At 38.9% G+C, this 16,046-nt stretch overlaps 1 protein-coding gene across 4 annotated transcripts in view; it reads right to left on the reverse strand.

Moving 5' to 3' along the window:
• The window catches only part of FAM184B (family with sequence similarity 184 member B), a 35,900-nt gene extending 26,816 nt beyond the window's left edge, over nt 1–9,084 (reverse strand). For all 4 annotated transcript variants that reach the window (XM_031064846.1, XM_031064755.1, XM_031064806.1 and 1 more), the window contains exon 1: nt 8,770–9,084. In XM_031064846.1, coding sequence (XP_030920706.1) covers nt 8,770–8,904 — 135 coding nt within the window. In that variant the 5' untranslated portion in view covers nt 8,905–9,084. The remainder of the gene's footprint in view (nt 1–8,769) is intronic.
• Nucleotides 9,085–16,046: the final 6,962 nt, after the last annotated feature.

The raw sequence follows: 16,046 nt of genomic DNA on the forward strand, positions 1-16,046 counted from the left end.
CTCCACAGGCTTTCTAGAAAATAAACCCACTTCCCACAATTCATTAATTAATATTCTAATCAGTCTCTCATGTTCTAACACTGAAGAATAATATCTTTTAATTAAAGTACAGGCCTAGGCTATGATTACCTACAATGCTGATCCCATTTTACATCTGTGCAGATTTCATACATAGGTGGCAAATGATAAATGATATTGCTGTAAGTATGACTTGGGTCCTAAAGAACTAAGTCTCAGCTCTCTCCTTGCATTCTCAGTAGTTCCCTGGAAGCACAGGAATAATTTAATGCATCCAAATATTTGCAGCAAATGTTCATAACATAAACACATATGTAGTGTTGTGTAGAATGAGAGAAGCTTTAAACAAATTGTCACTCCAAACATCCCAAAGAGGTGCATTGCTTGTATCCTACACCAGAATGAATCCTAATTACAATATTAAAAAAGGATTTTGCTCCAGAAGGTTCCCTTTTATTTCAGGGTGAATCTATATCCTTTCATAAATAATAATAAGGCCCTTGAGACCCTGGAAGAATCTCCCAGCTACCTTGTGCTGCACCACTCTGGAAGAGGTGGTACAGCACAAAGGTAGCCAATGGCTCTGTATGAAATCCACCTGTGTTTTCATAATCTGATGTCTCTTGGGCAGAAACTCATGGTGCAATGTCTCATCCTCTTGAATCTGCCTCAGGCTTACATTATCTAGAGATTCACAGTAGAAGAGGGCATGTTGACCTTACATTCTTCAAATTGGAATATATCACCCCTTTTCCTACATTTATCATGTGTTACAGTCAGTCCAAAAACCACAATGAAATACTAAAACCTATCAAGAAAGCATAAGCATAAAATGTCTACAGGTTTCTAATATATTTTGGCACGTCTTTTGACTCCCTCTGCTACCCCCTTTGTTTCCTCCCCCCTTTAGTTTAAATTTAATACAAGAAAATAGCACAGGTATATTTATTTGGTCCCATCTTTTACCTTTTTTTTTTTTTTCTGCTTGGAGTGTAATACTGAACACAGAAAATGGTACTTTAGTGATTTATGTATTGCACCTAATCTCTCAAGTGTGATCTAACACAAAATGAATGCTGGCCTAAATTTTACTAAAGAGACATCCAGTTGTCCCTCATTTGTATTTTACAGTTTCTAATAAGCTACAAGAATAATTGCCTGGCAATTTAAGAATTAGGAAGGTAAAACTATATTGCAATAATATTTCCACAAGCCGAGCAGGTGCTAAAAAAGACACCTATAATTTCAGCACAGAAAAAATATGCTGTAGAACCACAAAAGTTAATTGGGGGTCCAGGAAGTGTCTTGACTGCAGTAAGTGTCAAAAGACTAATCTGTGTTGTATGAACCCCAAAAATGTCTCCAGAATGACTGAATTTGTTTGTCTATGTCTAACCACTCTGTCAGATGTATAATGTGCAAGAAGTAGATCTGTCTGACAAATTTATGTTCTCTGTCCATTGTTGTCACTGTAGACTAGGTGAATTTTTAGTACTCAAGTGAAGTCATCAATTTTGTGTCAATAGAAGAAAAAAAAGACCTTATTTGCATGAAATTCACTGATAATTTAGCTCTGTTTTTTTGACATGTCAAGCTCTTCTAAGATTTAAACCTATCTAAACTCATAGAAGTTTCATCTCAATTATGCTTCAAAAATATAAGCTAATGCATTTCATCAACAAGATTTAAATACAGTGGTGATAGAATTCATTCAATAACACTGTATTTTGTGAAATGTTTCATTACATCCCAGACTTGTGAAGAACTTTAAAGAGTCTAAATTGCAGACACATGTTCAGTTCTTTCAAGAGTTTTACTTTGTTGGTTTTTTTTTAATTATTCTAGATATTTACCTGAAATTTTATGTTTCCAAAACACCTTCTGATTTGCAGATTACAATAAAGTAATATTGTTCAATTTTACAATAAATGCACCACCCAAAGAGACTTGTCAAGTAAGTTCTCACTTGATTCCCATGTTTCCTAGTATTTACTTTAAATATAGTATGATTTGAAAGTCTTGCAAATATGAGTTGCAGAACTGTTGATTTAATTACAGCTCGAGGTGGAAGAGATTTTTCCCAAACAAATACATGGTTTTGTAGAAACAAATATTATAATTTATTTAAAACACAATATTTATCCCAAGTTTTGCCCTTTATGTAGATCTGTGAGAAGCATAGATAAAAAGAGTCCTGTTTCTTCCTAATCCAAAGCATTATACAGATTGGATCAAATTCTTACTCTTCTGTAGTTTGCATTCTCAGAGAGGATTTTTGTAAATTTAAAAGATTTCTTTATATATTCTAGATACTTTGCTAATTAAGAAAAGAAACCATCAGAACCCTCAGATACCCATGAATTTATAAAATCAGTTTCTGCTACTAGAGGCACCAAAATTTTAGTTCTTGCTGCTGTAAGCAAATTCAACTAAAAGATCACAGGGATTCAAAAAGTGATTGCAAAATGTATTGAATAAAAATCCAGTTAGGGCAAGGAAGTATTAAGATACTCTGCCAGTCTCTGGAAAATCTCACAGACCAATGAAGGCAATGAAATTTTAGACAAGAACACCAGTTGCATGTCATACTCCTGTAACTCTCTGGGCACCATCAGAGTCAGGCTATTGTCCCAGACAGACCTCACCATAGTGTTTTTTAAAAGATATTTTTCTTTCAGTTTCTCTCCTCATTTTCAAAGCATCATCATTGGACCCCAAGTCAACATAGTGTTATGAAGACAAAGGGCTACATAATAATACACATCATACTGCTACACTGTCACTGATGTACCCAGGACATTTTTACACAAACATCTGTAACAGTAAAATGGAGCTAGATTGAATACAGCCACTACTCACATTCCCATTTCAGGAAGATACTCTTATTAAGCATATTCTGGACACATTCTGGGATCACACCAATGATGATAAAACCAAGAAAGTTTAACCACCATTTATCATCAGAAAAAGTGGAAGCAGTCTGCAAAGAGTGCAGCAATGCATTGTGGCATTGCTATGTCCTGTAGTCTACAGAAAATTCATTATTTTTATTAAATACTAAGGTATATCAGTATCTTAGTAAAAACATTTCAAGATTGTAAAACATGTAAAAGTATTAGCTATAGTTCTTAACAGCCTTGTTGTCAAATTCTAGTAGCTCTCTCTTGCTGAATGAAAAAAGTAAAATAATCAACTGCAGGCTCATATTTACATTTAAAGGCAGCTTTTCTACAACCCTCTAAGAGGGTTATATAGCTTCAACCAGTCAGTGCACAGTCACAGCCAGATGCTGTAGCTTCCAAAGATAATTAAAACAGAAGACTTTGCTGGTAGTAACCTGTTCTAAATTAAAACTGTGTTTATTTTAAGTGCCTAAAAACCAAGTCAGACAAAGTTCTGAATGACAACCACATTAAAAAAATACCATCTTCCTTCAGAAGAATTTCACCCAGGTCATTAACTTAAGAAAAAAAACCCAACCCTATTTGAAAGCAGTCAGTCTGTAGTTTCTTTATAAAATAAAGGCAATATTTCCTCAGTAACAGAGTTATGTGCATTCTGCTGTTCCAAGCTTCGGAAGACAAATGAATACACATGAAGTAAAACGCCAAGTTTGAACCAGCATAGAGAAGTTTGAGTGATTGTGCCCACTGGGGGGTTGGATAAATTAACTCAGACTTGGTACTGCTCTAACTACATTCACAGATTTCCTGCCAGCTTTAAGCACAAGCCACAAAAAACCCCCCAAAACTCACATGTCTATCTCTTTCTACCTAAAAACAGGTTAAGTAGTTTTCAGAACCAGACAAAAGACAGTCTGTTTGTGTACAGGCAGGGAAAACAGTGAGACACTTAACGTGTTTAAAATATGACTCTAGAGGTGGCAACAGAGGGAGTTCTACCTCAGTGTTACAGCTGTTTTAATAAAACATAGAAAATCTTTTAACTAATAAGGATGTGATTGCTGGGGGTGGGGCGGGAAGAACATGATACTTTATGGAAAAAAAGGTATTTTATATACAATATTCAATGCTGGAGTGTTCAAAAGCCTAAAATAGATAGCTCAAAATATTTACATGAGAATGTCTTCAACTGACTTCTAATTTGGGTATAATTTTCACAATTGTAAAATACTGCATGGACATGCTGATTAAAAGAAATATTAGGAGAGAGGTACTATTACAGTGTCACTGAAAAAGGGACTTTTAAATATTACCATAAAAAAAAGAGACAGAACATGAAAAAGCTATAAGCTTGCAACTTTCTTTTGTGCAATTAATGGATCATTAGATATTTTATTGCCTATTGTCTGTAATTTGCATATTAATAATATGCAAAATATGTTGTATATAAACATTAACCAGTATTCATTGATAAAGAGACTTGAATTCATTATGTACTCTCTGTTATAAAGAAGTCTTGAGTTGTCAGTTAATAAGACCATCAGATTGTCTGAAAACTTGACATAATTAGTGCCAAATTTGTATGGCAAGGAAGTAATTCCATACATAGATGTCATTCTTATCCCTTGAATTAATTTAAATAATAATTTCTAGCTATCCAAATAAGATACTAGGCTTTTTCCTAATAGAAGTATGGCTTTAATACTGCTTTTGACTAGCAGATCAACACAATTTTGTTTCATTGCACATGCATTTAATAATACAGGAGTTCCTTTTTGGGGAGAACTTTCTGTAAGGAAAAACATAGTAATGACAAGTTAAGAAATCAGCCTGCACATTCTTGTCAGCTCATAGGCAAAAATAATGCTAGCTTTGGTAGCAAATTGTACAAAAAAATAGTGAAAACAAATACATCAGAGAGTACTTAGGGATAGGGATGGCTGATTTCATTGGTCTTCTTAGCACATAATTTAAGCAGTTTTAAAAATAGATTCTCTCTATTTGCCTACATGGAAATAATTTTTTATATTCCTTGCCCAAAGGAAAAATACTGTTACTCCAAAAGCATGATCCTAGTTTTTATTCTATTCTATTTTCCTTCATTTTTGTAGAATATTGAATATATCTCTAGAGAGTTGAGATCAAAAAGCCTCAAGCACACAGGAGAGCTCTGGTAGCATAATAACTAACTGCACAGCAGCTGAACCACTGCAAGCACTGGTTACTGAGTACAGCAAACAAGGTCAATAAACTTAAACTATGTGAAAAAGGCCACATTTTTCAACAGGAATATGAGTAAACCACAGAAGTGCTCTGTTAGAGTTACCCAGCTGTTAGGTGCTTCCAGAATAAACCATTAAAATTTGATCATATTTCATGTCTGAAACCAAGAAATGTCTGATAGCTTTATGGCAAAAAAAAATAAGCAGGAAAGGTTAAAAGATGTAATATATAGCCCTGCTACAAGACACTGCAGTGGTGTACACAGTTTATGCCCTCACACACATGTCAGGTCACTTGCTAAATTCTTAGGTAAATTTACACCCACAAGAGTGCAGCTAACAAAACTAAATATGAGCATATTAGTGCAGAAGTCAGCCATCCCTCCCTTAAACAATGAAGGAAAGAGGGTTTTGCTTTTCTGGCTGATTTTCCACTGAAGCTTATTAAATAATGGTCATATTTTCTACCTTGCTGACTGAGCTGAGGGGCTGAACCTCCTAGTGACTGCTGGTCAAAGGCAGTCAGAACATGTAACACTTTGAACTGCTCCACACAGAGTCATTAAGGAACATCTGCCTACGTTGCTGCTTCTGGAAGAGGAACACACTTGCTTCCCTTTGACATTTCTTTCGCCTAAAGGGAAAAAAGGATTTGCAAGTGCATTTTACCAGCAATTAACTTGTCCTTGCATCAGCACTCTCTTCCTCTGTTACAACTCACAGTATCTATACATACACAAAATTTTTGCCAGACTACTCGAATTTATTTTTTAGTAACAATCTACTTGACCAGTAATACTGCAATTTAAAATGTGCTTCTTACAACAAGGCTCCCAGGTTTGCAATATAGAGTCAGATGAAGCCCAAAGGAAAAAAAGTACTTGAGAATAACTTTTCTCTCATTAAAAAATACCCCTCCATTGGTATCCAGGAATTTGTTTCTAAGAAGGAAACCAAACTACTTTGTGGTTTAGGTAGCCCTCTGATCACCAGGTACTGTCACCTTTCTAGGTATTGATATTGGGCTTGGTTTCAGAGTTGCAGTCCAGAACAGGAGGTTTGGTTTGAGCCTCACTGGCAGAGGTTTGCAGAGAAGCCTGAATAGCATGGATATCTGCAGTGTAGCTAGCTCCTGTCACCCTGTCCAAACTGCCTCTGTTAATGAAAGCTGATCCTCAACACCCTTCTTCAAGAGCTCATTTGAATTTCTCATCCTATTTCAAGTAAAAAGGACTATGCTGAGAAACCATAAGCACATGAAAATCCCTTAATAGCCGGTAGATGTTACAAATCCATAACTTGGGGCAGCAGGAAGTGACACCCCAAGTCTTATAAAAGTCACCGTGCATCTTAAACTCCACGTTATTGCTAAACAGATACAGAAGTACAATGAACTGGGAAGCCTGAAACAGCAGGCCATGAGTCCAGTGTCTGATGGAGAAGTTTGAATGTCATTACTGGTATTACTTAATAACTACTACAAAGTCATGCATGCTGCTACAATCAAATACAATGTATATACACCCATTTCAAGCGAAGTGAGCTACAAAGAACTAGCAGTCTGCGGCTCAAAGCAAACAAAATACTGCTAAAGGTCTGTATTTTTTCTGGCTACAGCCAAAAATGTGCAGAACAGAAAAAATGCATGACTGAAGGTATGACAACTTCCTATATTCTACCTCTACAAAACCAGAAATAGCAGGGCAGTAGAATGGGAGCAGCTCTTAGGGTCACTGCCCAAATTACCTGTTGGGATTCCCTGGATCCCCGTATCCCCGTATTCCCCTAACCAGCACCTTCAGACATAATCAGCACTACAGACAAGGACAGGAACTCATCACCTCACCCAATTTGGTTCCTGTTGATACCTTATGTACTTTGCCTTTGAGAGTAGGAGGAGAGAGAATGGAAGTAAAAATCTATATCTTATACCTAATTTACATATTTTGTATTCATCTCACCTGGCACAACACTGAGTAGATGAATAATAAGATCGTTATCTCCTCATCAATGAAAATCTACAGTCACTGAAACAGGAATTTGCAGCTGTGCAACAATACACAGAAGTATTGCATACTGGGTTAGAAATAAAAAAGGAAAGTACTATGGGCCATTTAAATTTAGAAGGGATTTTATTATAATCATTCAGACTGTAATATAACCAAGAAAACAGTGCTTTAAAAGGGAGCTCTCAAAATTCCTGGGCCAAAAATTACTATAACAAATTTTCCATACAGCCATTTTTCAGTTTATCTGGTGTCAGATTTTGCTTCTTACATGCTTGCCGTTGGTACTGCATTAGTCTACACAGAATTCAGAAGGGAAAGCATGTGATTTAAATTCCAGTTGTGCCATGAATTCTCTGTAAGTGTAGTGTTGTTGCAGAGAAAACTGCTTAAAAGCCACATTCCAAAACTGAATTATTTGCTTTCCAGAAGTATTTTTTAAGCTTCAGGTATAAATAATCTTTATTTCAGATAACTGAAAAGCATCTAGAGGGGAAATTCTATCAAAACTAAAGAAAAGAAACCACACACACTTTAACAGTAGAAATTTAGCAAAAGACATCTGAAAAAATGACTGCAATAAAATCATGCAATGTGTGGGCAAAAGTAAGGATTACATTATGCACAAATTCTATTAAAACATACAATCAAAGAACCTGTAAAGTAAGTATTGGTATAGTACAGAAGGTATAACATAGGAAGTATATGTAATTAGAGGTAGCTCTTGTTTATGTATTGATGCACATGATATACACTATCGTGTATAGTTATCATGAGAATGATAGCACTGTAACTAGTAAGCCATTCTAACCTGAACATCTAAATGACTTATTCTTTGACCTGCATTTTCAGTCAACGTTTTTTCATTGCGAATAAGTCTCTATCAATTGCAGCGAGGTTACAGACCATGTAAAAGCTGCATTAGTAAACAAGGGTAGTAAATAGGTTTTCTTCACTGACAAAGATGCAGCATAAGAATAGGTTAATAGATTTCCTACATACTTTCTCTTACTTCTTATCACGGCGTGGAAAATATCGAATAGTTCAGCATTGACTAAAAGTTTTAAATACCATATACCACGTAATTTAGTCCTGTCTCTTCTCCAACTCCTTTTACAAACGTCATTTAAAGTAGCTCTTCTTATGCGCATCAGGAACAATTAACCGCGAGTCAGAGTACCATTGTACTGTAGCACCACGCTTTGGCTGCAGCTTTGCAACAATATTACCTGAGAACATAGAAAACTCAAATAACTTGAAGTCTTGGTAATTCTAGAAGCAAAGCGGATACTGTCAATCCCTCTCAACAGCTCCCAGACAAGCCCCGCGTCTTCGCAGAGCTGGAGCTCTTCCCGTTATGGTCGCACGGTAATTAGAGCAGCTCAGTGCGAGCCGTCCATCGGCTGCCACAAAGGCAACCCCTAAGGATGGGCTGCAGCCCCCGCGGGGAACTGTGTGCGGGGAAGTTTGTGCACCGCGGTGTTCTCTGTAACAGCCTAAAAAGAGAAGAGCCGCTTCCCTTCCCTCCTCTCACACAGGGGCACCAGAGGAGACAATTCCCTGACACCCCCGGCCAGGGCAGCCTCACCTCCCTGGAAAAACTGCAACAGCGAGACTTACCTTAGTGAGCTGGGCAATCTTCTTGCACATTTTCACGTGCATTTCCCGATTGCATTCCTCTGCCGAGCTGCTGCGAGCGGCTTTAGATCCATTGCACGTCCCGGGCTGATGAATGTTGTTTATGCCAGAGGCCATTAGGCTTGAATTTTAATCACGTCTGTCTGCGTACGCTCCGGGGAGCGCGATCCCGGCCGCGCTGCTCGCTCCCCGGGCTGAGCGCACTCGCAGCCCCGGCGCTGCAGGAACTTCAGCCCCGAGCAGGGCACGCTCCGGCCCCGCCGCTCCCCCTCCTCTGCAGATGTCCCAGTCCTTCAGCAGAACACCCAGGCGAGCAAGCAGAGAACAGCATGTGCAAGCGTCCTGATTGGGATTTTTTTTCCCTCCCCTTCTCTTCAAATGGTTGAGCTTCCGCCGGGAGAAGACGCCAGCGGCTGGGTGCTACAAATTCCCCGCTGGAGACGCTGAGCCTGCCTAGAGACAGTAGCACAGACGCTGCCGGGGATCTGTTGTAGGAGAGATTGCCTGAAGATCAGATCATGCTGCCTTGTTAAGTGTCAAAGGATTGAAGAGGTCATCTGAGAAGAGAGTATTGGCACCTTTCACAAGCTCTGTTACTTTTGGCAATCCTCTCTAAACCAGCATGGGCCCATAGGTGATGAAGAAAACCTTTGCTCAGCTTTTGCTGCTGTGCTGAAAGCAGAATGGGAGCCAAGGGGCCCACAAGCACAGCTGAGCCCAGGAGCTGTGTCCAGGATCCAGTCTGCCTGCTTTATCCAAGGAGACTCCATTCCCTTCACTTATACTAAGAGCACTGGGAAGGTGTCTGAAGAAAACTGACAGTATTACAGGTCTCTATTTTTTTTAATTCTTTTTTTTTTTTTTCTGCATACTGTTTCAAAGCACTCAGGCTTGGACATGTAAAATAAGTAAGGGGATGGAAATGGCAGGAAAATAGACACACAAAAAAGGCAGGCTATTAAGATAATGGGATTTTTAAAGAGAATGCTTCAGTGAAGTGTTATACGAGATGAAAACTGTTTGTGGACACGTTTAAACAAGTCTAGAAGAGAAGAAGTAGGAGAAGGCCAAGTAGGGTGAAGTAAGAGGTAGAAAAGAGGAAAAGGGAGAAAGAACACATGAGAGAAGCCAAGAGCTGCCCAACACCCCTCTGATGTGTCACTGCAGGCAGTGCAAGAGACCCCACGGAAATGCTGAGGCTCCACCTCAGGCCCTACTGACTTGCAGCCAGCCAGAGGGGTCAGGAGGCTGCTTCTGCCCTGCTTGCTGCCCCTACCTGGAAAGGCAGGCAGCTTTCCAGTCTGACCTCCTGGCAGTTCTTGCCATTCTTCTTGGGTGAGAAGCTTCCACTTTGCCAGTGGTGGGTTTAAAAAAAGAGCACCCTGAGGACTATCACAATTGAGGAGGAAGATTATCAGGTGTCAGTTAAGGGTAGGGCAGAAGGAAAACAGAAAAACCTTGGTGAGGACAAAGAGAGACAAAGAACTGTTAAGAATAACACTCCTAAATAGAAAAGATCGTGGCAGAAGAATACCTAGAAGGCAGTGGGGAAAAGGAACACTGTAAAGATGTAAGAAGATAAGACCTTGGGATGGGGAAACAAACCCTTGATTTCCAGGAGAAAAGGAGAGACTCTAAATCTCCAGAGGCTGAAAGTCTGCACTTCAGGAAGGAGAGGAAATGAAGACTGAGAAATGCAATGTATAAATGAAAATGATCACAATTGCTGAGACATGCTAAGCAGAGCAATGATGTTTAGCCCAGAAAGAGTATTAATAAGAAAAGGTGAGAAATAGATCCTTGCACAATGGAATGACAAGGTACAGTTTCTTTGTTCACTGGCACTAGAGTCCAGGATGCTGCTGGAACTTCTTCTGTGACTAGGACATAGGGACATGCCACTGCTAATTGTCCGATTAAGACATGTACTCACACATAAGTTTAACTCTGTTAATATTTTATAATACCTTATCTATCTGGTCATCAATTTGAGAAAAAGCCTAGGAATTTAATTATACATAAGATTTTGATTAAATTGACAAGCTTATTAGGACAATCAAGAGAAGAGCAAGGGCTGGAGCAAAGTCCTAACACATTGTTTCCTCAGAAAAAAATAGAACAAACTAAGTGAAAATAGAAAGTAAATTAAGAAAATTGCAAATGGTTTTACAAGTACTGACAAGAAGTTATCACACAGGTGGACAGTAACATTTATGGTTGTTCTATTAAACATTGGACCTGAATGAAGGAGTAGATAGAGACTTGAGACACCTGTATGGGCAGAGCAGAGAAGAACAGATCTTCAGATACGTTGGAAAAGGAATAAACTACTGAGATATCTTCAAGCAGTCTGTTTATGTATTTTGGGGCCTTAGAGGGAAAGAACTTGAGACTTTGGTACAAGATGATGTTTTAGCAGAACAAAATTTGTCACTGGTGAAGTATTCTCAGTCCAGACAAGACTTCTCAGACAATATTTCAAACCCTGGAAAAGTTTCAATCAGATCTCATGCACCAAAATGCAACAACAGAAAATAAATTTACAGGTGACTCAAGTTCATTAGTTTCATTACTCAAAAAACCCAACTTAGTATCAAGAACAGAATTTCAGCAGATAATGCCAGAATGTTTCAATGAGCATTTAGCTTTTTTTTTTTCATTGTAACTGATCATGGAATCACCTAAAAATGACAAAACAAGGATGTCACAAAGCATAATCTAAATGCGTACTATACAAATATGGGTTTTGTGAGAATCACCTGGAACACAAGTAAATTACAGAATGTGTCTGAACTTGGAGCAGTAGATAGCAAAACCAGTTTAAAATAAAAATCAAAAATCTAACCAGAAAGTGCATACACTTTTGCTTGAATTATTATTGATGCATTAATTTTTGGTTAAAAAAATTTGTGAGAGAAGGTGGTCATGTCACTACAGTTTTTATAAATCTTTGATTAACTGTACACAGGTTTGTGTCTTTGCTATTCAGATATATGAACTAATTTCCTTTTCATAAAAAAAAACCCCAAAAACATACATGAGCAAAAGACTATAAGCCTTCCATTTTTGATACCTCCTGCTTGTTGAACACTCAGACTACATAACTTCTGCAATCTCCTGACTAGCTACTAGTTGCTATTAAAAGAGCCATACCCTCAAATTCCAAGACATAAAAAAAATATATTTCTGTTGCAAATGTTTAATACATAAGTTTGCACCTTTGTTTAACACATTGCAGACAGCTTTCCTAAAACATAGTTAATACAGCTCAATTCTTTCAGTCTTTGTCTGAACACCAGTGCTCAGTGAGATTTTTTTTTTTTAAATATACAACAGCAAAGTTAAACTGATTCCCTGGATTACATTTTACTGCTGTTTTGCAGTCCAACAAAGTTTGCCTCTGAAAATGGTAGGACAAGAGTTAGTCATTAATTGTCCTGTTATGTCAGGGCTGACAGCATGGGGCCCTGGGCACCCTGAGCTAGTGGGTGGTGTCCCTGCCCATGGCAGTGCTGAAGTGGCAGGAGGAATTAGATGATCTTCAAGGTCCCTGCCAACCCAAGCCTTCCTCTGATTCCATATTTCAAATGAAAAAGCTGTATTACTAAAACTGACTTCAAACCTCTCAACTTAGTGTGTAAGTAAAGGAAGATACACCCCTGAGATTCTAATTCAATTCCTAAATCACTATCCTCATTTTTGATGTCCACTTACATTCACTTTGGTCCTGGAGTAACTTTTTGATCCCAGAACAGAGAATCTAAGAACTGTTTCCTCTTTTTTTGACAAGAGGGAAAAAAAAAAGGGGAAACAAAGATAAAAATAACAGTTAGAAGACTCATAAAAGTTATGCAGCTCAGGTAATTCACTAATCCATTTCCAATTAAACTTGTTTTGGGATTGAATGCAAGAAAAATGACAAATATGAAGTGTTGCCACTGATACATCTTGGGTAATTACCTGTGTTATACATAATTACATATAAAAGTATTGTATATAACTACTTTATAGTTTTCATTTCTCCGCACCTCATAAAACAGACAGGATTCCAAAAGCAGCAGAAGGGCTACTGATTTCCTCTTTGACTGAAAACATTAACTATTCAAAAATGTATATACAATTTTATAGCTGACATATACATATACAAGTTTTGGAGGAATGCAGTGGACATAAGCTCAGATTCTGTTGCATAATGATAGCTTGCTTATGGATGAAATATTATTTTATGTTTTAAATATGGAAAATGGAACCAACCAGACACATCAGATATAAAAGCCCTTGAACGCCTAACAGGATAGCATCAACTTCCATTTTTTATCCAATGACCTACATTTAATATTACCACAAAGCAATTGGCATGCAGCAAGTTTGGCTTACCCTGTGGCACTGTATTTGCTCACATAACAGGACCAACAAAGGAAAGAGAAAGGATCTAGAACAGTGAGTCATGAGAATTAGATCATGGCAGACAAGGTCACTACTTCAAAGCATAAGGAAAAAAGCTGGAATTAATAGAGTGCATTAGCCTTTAGGGCTCAGAGCACCATTCAAGGTTCAGAATTTCATCATTCTTTTCTGGATAGAACTGTGGAATCCCACTGGCTATAACCTTTGGGGCTTCATTACATCCTTGCCCTGCTGGTCAGTCAATATATCCACCCCTCAGGAAGCAGCTGGTCCCCAGTGAGCTCCCACAGTTAGCTCAGCAAGGAACTGAAGGTGCAGGGCAGAGCTGGAATGGATTCCTGGGCCCACAGGAAAAAGCTGTGGCGGCAGGCCTCAGGTGAGGCAGGTTGGGACTCATTAAAGCTGATCAGTGCAGTCAAGGCTGCATTAAAGTAAGCTTTAGTAAAAATTATGATGGCAACACTTCTATCTGTTGAACAAGGTATCTGGTACCACAGAAACATGACCAGCATTTGTGATCCTGCTTCAGCATGCTATTTACCTACATATGAAATATCAATTGTACTGAGAATTTTCTATTTCTACCTGTAAATGCAAAGCCTAGCAGAAATATTTAATGCAGTCTTTACAAAATAAATCTCACATCCTAGATGAAATCCATGGTAAGGGACAATGAGGTATTCTCCAGGGAAGGTCTTCTTCAGTAGACCTGAGATGCAGGTAGGCACAACTGGGATGCTAAACATGTGAATCAAAAATAATTCAGTTTGCATTATGATTTCACTTAAAATAACTGTCCTGTGTTTTTAATGCCACAAGAATCACAAAGGTTTGTCTGCTCATCTTCCTCTTTGCATCTTCTTGTGCACAGAGAGGAGTTCTATTGCAGAAAAAAAAGCTATATGAAGGTAATTATCCAGTAAAAATACATTAAACAGAAAGATTGTTACACATTGTATTTCCCCACAAAATTTAACCTTAAAAAAAAGTTCAAGTCATTGATGATTTGCATTTGATTATAGGGGTTTTGAAGAGTGATTATTTCTCCAACATAAAATGAAAACTTTTAGAAAAAATGTTAATATGTAAGATTCTATGTACTATTGTATTTGTACATATAGAATCAGTTTCCTACTCTCTAGGAGCAGAAGGTGATTAGACCTGATCTGTATGTTTTAGAAGTTAATAAAAAATATAAAACTCACCTTTAAAATGGAGGTATCTTTTTAAAACACACACAAATGCACGGTAGTATAATATGTCAGGGAAAAAAAAAACCTCTGCCACATATTTAAATTATTTTAAAATTTATTTTAGTCTATAAAAGAAGATACTTTGTCTCCAGCTGCTGCCCTCCATTCTTCACATACAGCTCATATATATCCCATAATCCTTGACGCCATTGTAAGGAGAAAATGATTCCAATTATTTGGTTAAAATCTGCCTCGTAAGTAAAACACTAGGAAGACTCAGATCTAGAACAAGACTGACCCCTAGTGTTTTTATTTTTTTGTCTTTTTTTTTTTTTTCTTTAGACAAAAAAGACCCTTCTTCAAGACAGATCCTGCCTGCTTGACCTAATGTTATTCGAAGGTTTGTCACCTGTCCTTACTAAATAGCTATCACCCCTTGAGGTCCATTAGGCACTTTTTTCTCTTAAAGCCCAAACATATATGGACGTCAAACCTTAAGTTCCTGCTGTCCACGGCTCGTGTTCACTTCTTTGCATGTTGTCTGTAACTCTGTAATTGATAGATGCTCAGACTGCTTCCCCTCAGCTAATGACCCCCGGCCTTGTTTCGTTAATTGTGTCATTAAACACTCTCTGAACGTTCCGTAACAGTAATGCAGCTCTGGGGTTTGAGCTGAGTTATTTTTCCTGTTTTTAATGAGATACTGAGATAATGAGGCTTATTACTATGCTCAAGTTAAAGAATTTCTGGGAAAGCATTAGGTTCACAACAAGCGCTTGCAAACTTGGGGGAAATTTCCACTAAAAAGGGATTCAGTGTGGAAGGAGCACAAATGGGTATTGCCTCCGTATGTCCTCTTCTGAGGCCCCTCGCAGAGGGTGCAGAAGAGCGGGAGTTTCAATGAGCTTTCATTATTTACACAGCGGCTGAGCTTTCTCAGGTTGCTGCCGCACATGCTTCAGTTTAGGGAACCCGTCTGTGTTTACTTTCCCTGCTGCTCGCGTCCGGAGAGGACTTTGGAGAGCGGCTCCGGGCGGGTTTGTCGGGCGCATTTAACTCTTAGCGAACGTAATTCTGGAAGCCCTGGCCCGTGCCTCTTCCCCTCAGCAGCAGCCGGGCTGGTACCGGGAATGGGCTTTGGAACAGCCGCAGGGCCACCGCAGCCCCGCAGGGCCCCAGCTCTCACTCTCTCCCTCCCAGCCCGCCCTGAGGGGCTCGGAGCACAAATCCCATGAGGAGCAGCTGCGGGATTTGGGGATGTAAAGCCTGGAGAAGGTTCAGGGGGACCTTATCACTCAACTACCTGGAAGGAGGCTATAGCCAGATGGGGTCGGCATCTGCTCACAGGCAACCCGATACAAGACCAGGGAACATAGTCTTATAATGCGCCACCTCTAAGGCTGACATTAGGACGAATTTCTTCACAGAAAAGGCGATTAGACAGGATGAGTCTTCACAGAAAGGTGAGTGGGCTGTCCAGTGAGATGGCAAAGTCACCATCCCTGGAAGTGTTCAAGAAAGGACTGGACTCAGTGCCATGGGATATCAACGTGGCAGTGCTCTCTCACAGCTTGGACTGAAAGACCTCAGAGCTCTGACCCAACCCGATCGGTTCTGTGATTGTGTAGAAATGGCGACGCTCCGCGCGCGCTCCCGGCC

This window comes from Geospiza fortis, unplaced genomic scaffold, assembly GCF_000277835.1.
Source record: "Geospiza fortis unplaced genomic scaffold, GeoFor_1.0 scaffold40, whole genome shotgun sequence".
Classification (NCBI taxonomy): domain Eukaryota; kingdom Metazoa; phylum Chordata; class Aves; order Passeriformes; family Thraupidae; genus Geospiza; species Geospiza fortis.